General features: G+C 41.0%; 1 protein-coding gene across 1 annotated transcript; it reads left to right on the top strand.

Annotated features, from left to right (window-relative positions):
• Positions 1 to 1,097: 1,097 nt before the first annotated feature.
• On the top strand, positions 1,098 to 10,323 carry tmem106a (transmembrane protein 106A). Its single transcript, XM_075457009.1, has 8 exons — positions 1,098 to 1,254; positions 2,469 to 2,653; positions 2,858 to 2,921; positions 3,972 to 4,125; positions 8,536 to 8,676; positions 8,764 to 8,807; positions 8,918 to 8,971; positions 9,863 to 10,323. The coding sequence occupies exons 2-8, from the start codon at positions 2,488 to 2,490 to the stop codon at positions 9,969 to 9,971; spliced, it is 732 nt and encodes a 243-aa protein (XP_075313124.1). The 5' UTR covers positions 1,098 to 1,254; positions 2,469 to 2,487; the 3' UTR covers positions 9,972 to 10,323.
• Positions 10,324 to 10,613: the final 290 nt, after the last annotated feature.

The raw sequence follows: 10,613 nt of genomic DNA, 5'->3' as shown, positions 1-10,613 counted from the left end.
TTTTAAGTCAAATCTGAAGCTACACAGCAACACCTTAGCTTAGCTCAAATAATGAAATATCAATGATGAAATCTACCCGAAAGCACCACTTAAGGCTCACATTTTATATCTTATCTTTTAAACTGGTGTTATGATTCAAGCACAAAAACAAATTGGTTTGTTGTTAAAATTATAAATAATTTTTAATGTTTCTCAGTTAAATTGGGCTTACAAGTGTGGCCTGTTAGCTTAGCTTAGCACAAATATTGTTAGCAGGGGGGGAAACAACTATCCAAATCTGACCGAAGTTAACTAAATGTACATAATAGCATCTGTAACACCTTAAATCTTGGTATTTGTGTAACTTAATATTGCAAAAACAAAACTAAAGACAAAATCAAAGATCAGAATTTGGAACTGGTTAATTACATATCTGACACCTAGCTAAGCACTTATGGGCCTACGGCTAACCAGATCAACCTAGTTATCAGTAACATTTTAAAAAAATAAATTTTGATCAATTGTTTTTACTCCATTTTCAAACATATTAAACAAGTTAAAACTACTATGTTAATCATAAGTTATCATCTGCCCTTTCTGGGTGCTTGTGTGTGAATTTTAGGCATCGTTTCCACCTATTTTAAGTCTTGATGCTAAGCTAGTTAGCTGACCAAATATGAAAATGGTGTAAAGCAGTTAATTCCTTCACCAGTGGAAATTCAAGTTTTGTAAGTGCTTCTGTCGGGCTTTTGCTTGACTGTCTTGGTTATAACACCATTCTATGTTAGTTTTAGAAAACTCCGAATAAAAACCCGCCATTATCAAATTTTCACCTTTTAGGTGGAAATATGAATGCCGCGTCTAACCTCTAGGAGGCGGTAGAGAGTTGAGGCTGAAGGGGGTCTTCTTGAGACCAAAATACATCAGTTTAATCTGACCGACATTAAAGTGGCATGATAAACAAAAAATTGCCCCAGTTCAGTTGTCATGTTGCTGCACAATTCATTTTAGACCTGCTGGATTTAAATGAACGCCGTCATACGCCACGAGTAAGGAAAGTTGTGTGATATGAGCGCATGTGATCAGCTGTTGTTGAATAGACTCGTCATCTAAAAGGAGAAGGAAGTGTTTTCTCCTCCCACATTACTGGCGTTATGACACAGCAGACAGTCTGCTCAAGCTTGGCTTTTTGAAAATAAACTTAAAAGCGTGTAATTTTATTCCTGCACTGTGGATATTATCGTTTGGAGTTAAATCTGAGGTCGATTTGTGAAGGTAAGTGCGCAGGAGAGGAGGCGTGCTGCGCACCAAAGCGAGATCATTTCTAACCCACATGTGTCTGATGCTAAATACTGATAGGACATTTTTACCGTTTTAGACATAAACAAAGGCTTAGAATTAACATTTTTTTGTTTTTTTATCATTATTTTCTAAGCCCCAGAATGTGTAAATATAGAAACTCGATTATAGTCTCTTTTGAAAGGGAAAGTTTCAGATCGAAAAAAGCACTTTAATAGGTATAAAAAACATATCGAAACTCACAATGCAGAAAATGAATAGTACTATTAATTTCAAGTAGCATTACTCAAGTTGCTGTCTTGTGTTTTGAATGTAATAATTTAACCTGTTGCCTTAAAACTGTGCTGCGTCATGTGCTTAGTTGCAATCCAACATTGTCATAATCGAAAACTTTACCTCTGCAAGGTTTGTAACAAAAAAAGCTGAACAAATCAGTGTTATTTTAATTCATTTTCTTCGGTTTTGTTGGCGAATTAATAACAGTGGCAGTTTATTTGGCACACATTTGCTCCAAACTACTTATCAATTCACGTAGGAAAGAGATAAATTGTGCTACTTTTCAGATAAAAACCTAATTGTGAAGTGAAATTCACTGTGTTTCCAACACTTTTCTTTTATAAAAGAAAAGTCAGCATACCGTGGAGGTGCATTGAAGCACAACCAAACAGACTGAACCACATACTGTAGCTTCCCTTGTAACGCTCGTGGAAGGCGTCCAAATCCATTTAAGTTCAGATTTCAAAGTCACGGAGCAGGAATGACCTGTAAGAGGAGTTAAAAGTGAGATATGAAAGCATGTGTGTCTTTGTTTTTCTACTCTTCTTGATACAAATTGCTCAGTTACTGTAAAGGTTTTTAGATTTCTTATCAGCTTTGGCTCACTTTTTCTGTGGAAATCATTGTGAAAGCTGTTCAGTGCCTCACTGAACATGAGTCAGTGTTTTTTTGTTTTTTTTTTATCAGTGCAAGATTGTAGCCTATGTGTTTGTGATTCCTGGCAGTGGATGAGACATAGACATTGTCTTTAGTCATAAGTTGCTCTAAATTCCTAAATCGTCTTATCTTTTGGGTATGTTGCTCCCACATCATCATGATGTCCACATCCTGTCATGTGGTGCGAGAGAGCTTTTTATTGGTCTTTAAAAGTGCTTGTGAGGAAACCTTTCTTTGAGCTGGACTTTGTCTTTCAGGCATATTCAGGCAAGTGTAATGGTTCCACCGAGCAAAAACGGCATTACCAGGGTAGATCCTGAGCTCACGAATGGGATGGAGAAGGTGAAAACGCTCAAGCAGTTTCCTCCTTACGGGAGCATCAACGGTGGCTCCTCCAGTGACACCTGCCCAACATGTCGGGGCACCGGACGGATTCCCAGAGGTCAGTTTGGGTCATTCTCTTATTCAAGCTTTTTGACCGCAGCTCTTTAAGCTACGTTACTCGTTGTTTTTTATTATTTCATTCAGCAGCAGCGACACGAGTCAAACTGAAACACACGAATGTCTGAGCTCATTATTAAGACACTTTCACATCACTTTTGTGGCGAAAATGAAACTTTTCCTTCTGCTCTTTCACCGTCGGCAGGTCAGCAGGACCAGCTCGTTGCTGTGATACCGTGTAACGATGTCAGGCTGAAGCCCAGACGCACGTAAGGAGTACACGATGTGTGATTATTGTAGTCTTAAAGGGACAGTTCGCCTCTTTTGACATGAAGCTGTATGACATCCCATTTTAGCAACATCATTTATGAACATTCTCTTACCCCCTGCTGCGTCCTGTGAGCAGAGTTCCAGCCTCGTTTTGGTGTTGATGAAGGTAGCCCGGCTAGTTGGCTGGGGTTTAAAAAATAAAGCGTTTTGCTTCTCAAAACAATATGCGTTCAACAGAGTAATACATTTGCATCACAAAATCGTTCTCCAGGAAAAAGTCAGACCTCACAATCGCTTGGCGCCATTTTCTCTCCCTTCGTATCACTGCCTGCTGTGCAGACCGAAGTGCAGACCGAGCAACAAACACCGTAACAGTCGCAGCTGCCGGGATTAGGACTGTAGCGATACACTAATCTCACGATACGATACGATACACGATATTCAGCCAACGATACGATACGATTCGATACGATACCATATGATTCGATACACTTACATCATTTTCTGAGGAAAAAAGGGACAGTGTGATTTGACATGAATCGTCGCTGATTGGACTGTTGGTCCAACCTTTGAACCCGGAAGGCAAAGGAAAACACCGCCAGACAAACAGAAACAAACGAACATGTCACAAACGTGAGAGCTGTGCACTTTATACAACATCTTTATGAACTAATTTATCAATATCAATTATTATTAATTTATCAGTGATATGAAGGGAGAGAAAATAGCGCCAAGCGATTGTGAGGTCTGACTTTTTCCTGGAGAACGATTTTGTGATGCAAATGTATTACTCTTTTGAACGCATATAGTTTTGAGAAGCAAAACGCTTTATTTTTTAAACCCCAGCCAACTAGCCGGACTACCTTCATCAACACCAAAACGAGGCTGGAACTCGGCTCACAGGACACAGCAGGGGGTAAGAGAATGTTCATAAATGATGTTGCTAATATGGGATGTCATACAGCTTCATGTCAAAAAGAGGCGAACTATCCCTTTAAACATGTCTGTTTATGGTAGGATTTCTGTTGCATCTGTGCGTTGTGTTTCAGGAAGATGTACGTGTGCATCTCCATGGTGTTGTGTCTCCTGGTCTGCTGCCTGATCCTCTTTTTCTTTTTCCCACGGAGCGTCACCATCACACCGGTGTCGGTGCTGTCAGTCACAGTCTTCTTAGCCCCCGACACCGTCGAAATGGAGGTCGTAGTAAGTAACAGCCACGACTTTGTGGCATCAAATTCACAAATTATTTAGGTGTCTGGGTTTTATGGAAGTTTTTCTGTGCCATCAGAGTTTGAATACAAATTTCTAATATTGAATTTTTTTTCAGCATTAAAATCAGACTTTGAATTTGAAAAACCAACAGTGTAAAAAAAAAATAAAATACATTTCTAAAAATAAACATCCATCCATCCATCCAAATGTTCTTCCATTGAATTTTTTTATTTAGAAATTGATTTTTTTTTTTGTGCTTTTTTTTGTTTGTTTTTCAAATTCAAAGTCTGATTTTGATGCTGTAAAAAAAATCAATATTAGAAATTCGTATTCAAACTCTGATGGCACAGAAAAACTTCCATACTGTTTGAGCCTTTTAAAGTGTCGAAAAACCAACAGGTGAATGGTTGTTTATTTCCTCTTCCTTTGGTCAAGTTTCCATCAACATTTTTCACAAAGTTCACAAATAAAAAGGCTTATCTACTCGCTTTAGGGAGCTTTTGCCTGTTTCTAAGAGGCGTTGATGCACGTTACGGCAGGTAACGCACACAAACCTCCATGTCGGGCCCCTTCTGCTCCTCATGCAGAGGGAAGGATTCTGGGTATTTAAGTGCAACTCGTGTGCAGCTGTCCGGAAACATAACGACCCGTAGTCCTCGGAGATGATGCCTCATGCAGCAGCAACAGCAAACCGATTCCATCCCAAAGAGGACGCCGATGCGCCGAAAAACAACAACAACAATAATATTAATAATAATAATAAATTTTATTTATAACGCACTTTACATTTACAACAAAATCTCAAAGTGCTCCAGTGGGATGAAAGACAAATATTAAGATCAAAAGCAGGGACAGTAAAATGCAAATAAAATACACAAATAAAAGTAGTGAGTCCTTTAAATGCAAAAACGAAACAACAATGAACAAAGAAGGACGAGTGCAAAGAACAGACGGCAGCTGCTCTGGACAGTCATGCCTCCGAGTGGCCCCGACGTGCCTCCGTCCTGAGGCCGTTCCTCACAGAAACCGTCGGGTGTTTCTGCTTTCTGATCCCCGTCACCGGCCACCACCGCACAGGTCTGTAGACGTCAGAGTGGAGCACAAACATGGAGGAACAGTCGCAGCATTCCCTGCTAAAACAATAAATAAACCCCACATCCTGACACCATGCAGCCCAGTTTGTACACTGCAAACCAAGCAGAGGAAATCAGCCTGATATGCTTTTAATCTGAAAGTTTGCTTCACAATTTGCTTTGCAACTGGATGGAAACCCAGCTGTTGACCCATAGGCCTTTTACTCTGTTGGCCACAGCCATGAGCTGCAAACCCGGTGAAAGAAACCTGCCTGATTTTAACAGTTTTTCACATGTTTCATTAAGTTGTTCATTCAGGGTACTCCAGCTAACACAGAAAAGCCTTTCCACGGCTCAATAAAAAACTGAATGAAACCAGGATATGATGTTCATCAGGATACAGGAACAAGGAACAACTAAGGAGACAAATCGCTGCACAATTCAAGTCACATACTTTTAAACTTGGAGATTTCAGTCGCTCCGTAGTTCGGAACTCATTTATGGAGAGAAATTGGGCTCAACGGTTGTGCTTTTCATATATGGCTCAGTGCAAAGGTCTTGATTCACCCCTCAGCATGGAAGGCAAAAACAGAGTTTGTACATTTTTAATGAGCTTTATTCTTTCTCCTCCAACTCAGCCTGAACCCTCTCAGACGAGCTTTCTGTCCTTTCTTTAAGGAGTCTTCAGGAATAGTTCTCCAGGCTTCTTGAAGGACATCCCAAAGCTCTTCTTTGGATGTCGGCTGCCTTTTGTTCCGTTCTCTGCCAACATGATCCCACACTGCTTCAGTAATGTTGAGCTCCGGGCTCTGGGGAGGATTCATCCCTCCATCAGACCTGCTGCCACTGATTTTCAGCCCAGTTCTTGTGTCCTTTGGCACAGCTCAGCCTTTTCTCCCTGTTTCCCTTCCTTAAGAACGGCTTCCTGACAGCCACCCTTCCATGGAGCCCATTTCTGATGAGGCTTGGGCCAACAGCAGATGGATCAGCTGACGGTCCAGATGCATCTCTCAGCTCCTGTGTCAGGTCTTTGCTGGATTTTTTCCTCTTTCTTAAAGCTGCGGTCGGCAACTTTTTTTTAGTCATATTAGCTTGAACTGTCATGGGATTCTGGAAGTAGAATATTAAATAGGCTGTTTAGGAAAAATAACGAAATCTGTAGCTCCCTCTGAAGCCTGTAATCATGCTTGCAAAAACCGAGCGCTCCCGGCTGTTTTTAACCAATCAAGTTAGGGAGGAGGAATCCTACCTGTCAATCACAGCTTGTGCACACGCTGCTGAGCGGGAGTCTGCCCCAGCTTGTGTGCGCTCACCACAGCCCTTTTACAGACAGCCGTTCCACTTCCTATTCGCCCCATTATAAAAAATTTGGCTGCAGTTCAGTTGATTTTCTCTGGGGGCGCTGGCGAGCGAGTGCAGAATGACCATTTTCCATAGGGCTGGCGCTAATAACTCAAAAAATGTCCCCGCTAGCGGCTGAAACCTGAAAATATTACTGTGATTTCTGACAGAGGGATGTGGATTTATATCGAAAGTAAAATAACATGGGAGTTATATCTTTCTGTTTTCTTACAGGTCTGGCATTTGCGAGTCAGTATCCGCTAGCATTTAGCTAATGGAATCTGAAGATTACGACCGGCTGCTTTACGGCACTCGTCCACTGTGCCAGAGTGCTAACCTGGTGCTGCTAACAACAACCAAAGCTAAACCAGAGGCTAGTCAGAGAGTATGTAAAAGTGCTGAGCTGAAATCTATAATTATTTGAGCTAACACCTCTCTGCTAGCTCAGCGCTAGGACTGACCATGCCGTAAAGTGATGCCACATGCGTGACGTCACTCGTGAGGCAATACTGACAATAAATGTGTATTTTAAAAAGATCTAGTGAGTCTAAAAAATCAAACCAAGTGCCGTTTGAAAGGATAATTTATCCTGCCTTTTAGGAAAATTAAAATGAAAAAATATAAAAAATTCTATCCAAAGCAATGGCTGCATCTAAGGTGGATTTCATAGTACCACCATAGAGTTCGGCGTGCTCTGCACTGCTTCGTTGGCGCCCCTAGAGTGCAGTACCACCCGGAAATAGCCGCCAGTTTTCCCTCTCCTCTTAATAGACTCTCTGGCGCTCACACTGGTGTGAACTCACGTGCACAACCTCGTCCACAGAGGGGGAGGGGTTTGGGGGGCGATTCAGAGCTTGTTAGAGGTTGGGGGAGGGACCTGAAAGTTGTATCAGTTCGAATTTTCCGACTTTAGACTCGTAATTTTGAAAACCTGCCGACTGCAGCTTTAAGGACATCACTTTCAGATCCTGTTCATCTGCTGTAGATAGTTCTTTAAGCCTGACTCTTCTTCTTTTGTCCTCCACTTGTCCAGTTTCCTCAAATGTTTTAAGGACACACTGCTCACCATGCTGAGATATGCCAAGTTTTCAGCTAACAGCTCTTTGGGAATCACCTTGTTGCTGCAGAAATCCTGTTTTCTGTCTGTCAGACTGTGTTATCTTTGCTGTTTTTCATAGAGGAAACTAAAGAAATGGGAACAAATGATGTGTCTCTGTGACAGGCTGCTGGGAACAAAGTGCCTAAAGATCCAGTTTAAAATGGCTTCTTTGCTAAGTTGTCTGTTCTGTGTGGACACAACACTGGTTCATCCCTTGAGTTAGGAGCCTTTTTTTATGTCTAAATGATTCTTAGGTCAGAGTTAAGAGGCTTAAGTCCTTGGTCCGGTACAAGAACTGGACTGAAATTGAGTGAAAAAGCAGAAAATGTCCAAAGACCTTCAGAAAGCCTGAAGAGCTACTGATGAAAACACCTTTAAGGGGTTATAAGAACGTCTGGCTGCTTGGAAGGAAAATATAAAGAAATGAGGGCTGGATCAGGACTGAAGAAAAACAAGACAAACACAGTTATTACAAACAAAATATGAATATTTTGAGTTCTTAAATTCAGTCTCAGGCATCTTCCTGCCGACTGACCATTTGACACATTTGTACATGTGGCCTGACGTAGAGTTTTGATGCTCTTAGATCTGCAAACGCCACCAGTTTGGACTCTAAAAATGCAAATATTGACATTCTAAATGCAGCTATAGATTTGATAAATGTAAATATATGATTTTGATAAGCTTCGGACGCAGGATTCTTCAGCTTTCCTGAACCTCTTCACTTCTGCGCCGCTGTATTTTTATAGCATGTGTCAAAACTGCCCACAAAGAACCTTTAACTGCCTTCACATGACAGACTGGCGACAGCTGCCATTCTGTTATACGACGGTCAAAGTACCCCCGAGACCTTTTAATGATGGAAAGGTGCGTTTCTCTTTTTTCTAGAATGTCATCAACGTCACCAACGAGAACTTTGTCCCAGTTCAGATTGCTGAGCTAACCATGCAGGGTCTGGTTGCTGACACAGTTGTGGGAAAGACCAAGTTATCTAACATGACCGCCATCCAGCCCAAATCGCAGAAATCGGTGAGTTTCACCCAGGATGAAAGCAGCTGCCGGTTTATTTTTGCGTCGCAGTACATTTTCTCACTTCATTTCTCGACCTTTTTACAGTACACCATTGAAATCGACCTGTCGATTACAGACAAAGGCTTAAAGTAAGACGTGAACTTGTATTATCGGCTGGTTGCAGAAATCAATCTTTAATGTTTGAATGATGTCCACACTTCAGCCTGTTTTTTATTTTTATTTTTTTTATCTCTTTCAGCACCTACTGCAAGTCGAGCACGATCAAGATTCACACGTTGTTCCTGCAGCTGCAGTAAGTGTTGGTCCAGAGCAATGCTTCAAACCACAACCGCAGAAAAAAAAGGGCCTTATCCTTCGGCCAAATCTAAAACATCCACCTCAGATAACACGAAAACACACGATAACAGAGCTGGGTTCTGCTTTTAGAGCTAGCACAGGATTTAAACCACAAAATGATTGTTGGGCCCCTTCAGCTTTCATTTCTCTTTTGCGATCCCTTAAAGAAGATATTTCTGCTTTTGGGCGGCTCTTTTCTTTACCTAAAGTTTGAGCTAAAGCCTTAGCTGCTCATATAAACAGCTTTTCGAGGGGCAGTTAGATCGATAGCGTAGAACAACTTGTGACAAGCACGCGTGATAGCATCAGAAAATGTTCCACCTTCTCAGCTTAAAGTGCTGCAAAATGATCATAAAAGTTCCTTTTTTCTAAGCTGTGACACATTCGTCAAAGTCCCGTCTCCAGCTTGGTCTGTCTGTTGCAGGTTTAGCGAGTGCGGTGCAGGCTCTGATTGTGTTTTTCTTTTTGAGTTGGACGCTAAAACGCTCTCTACAGCTAAAAGTAACAGAATAGGCTGTTTTTCAGCAGTTTTATCTGTATGAAAGTGTTGATTTATGTTGCTAAATAACATAAAAATGTGTGTTTTCTTTTTGAGTTGGACGCTAAAATGCTTTCTACAGCTAAAAGTAACAGAATAGGCTTTTTTTAGGCAGTTTTATTCATATGAAAGTGCTGATTTGTGTTGCTAAATAACATAAAAATGTGTGTTTTTCTTTTTGAGTTGGACGCTAAAACACTCCCTAAAGCTAAAAGTAACAGAGTAGGCTGTTTTTCAGCAGTTTTATCTATATGAAAGTGTTGATTTGTGTAGCTAAATAACAAAAATGTGTCTTTTTTTCCCCCTCAGAATGACGATGAATATTTCTTATCTCTCTCACACGGAGCAGCTGTCACTGGACACCTTTGAGTACATCGACTGCGGCACCAACTCAACAATCCCACATCCTGTCAGATGATTCACACTAAAAACCCCAGAGTGGCGCCGTTCCTTTAGCCCCCTAATGTGTGAACGATAAAATACTGTTAATATACATCCTCTCTTAGCAGACTGAAACACTTAAATTAATCACTACAATGCTAGAAATCAACTGTACAGATGGTCTTTGTTTGCTTTCCTTAGCTTGAGGTGTATGTGTAAATATGTATTACAGGCAATGAGCTCTTATAATGTTGTATGAAAACTGTAAATATTTTTTGGATCTCATGTAAATTATGCATCTTTTTTTTGAAAAAGCTTTAATTGTTGAGCAATAGAATTGCTCTTCCGATGATCCCGTCATTTGCACTTTATTAAACCGTGACATTTAAGGCTCCATGTGTCTTATGCAGTTATTGGACATAAACCCTCCATCGTCCCTCCGCAGAACAGTTTGCTCTGTGTTTATTGGGTCTTCTTCACAGTGTTGACGTCATACTAAACCAAAGGATCGTGATATTCCCAAAGGTAGGAAGCGCTGGATATTTCCGGTGTGTAGTTTTTTACGTCTTCATCAGTCAAAATCCGCTGTTGGTTTTCCAGATTGCGTTCAGTTCTAAAGGAAGGTCTGCTGTGTTCCCTGCGGAGGCCGCCGTGTTACTGCTGTTTTAAGAGGAATCCT

This window comes from Odontesthes bonariensis, chromosome 23, assembly GCF_027942865.1.
Source record: "Odontesthes bonariensis isolate fOdoBon6 chromosome 23, fOdoBon6.hap1, whole genome shotgun sequence".
Classification (NCBI taxonomy): Eukaryota; Metazoa; Chordata; class Actinopteri; order Atheriniformes; family Atherinopsidae; genus Odontesthes; species Odontesthes bonariensis.
The sequence above is the reverse complement of the archived record's forward strand: the minus strand, read 5'-3'. Positions and strand labels throughout refer to the sequence as shown.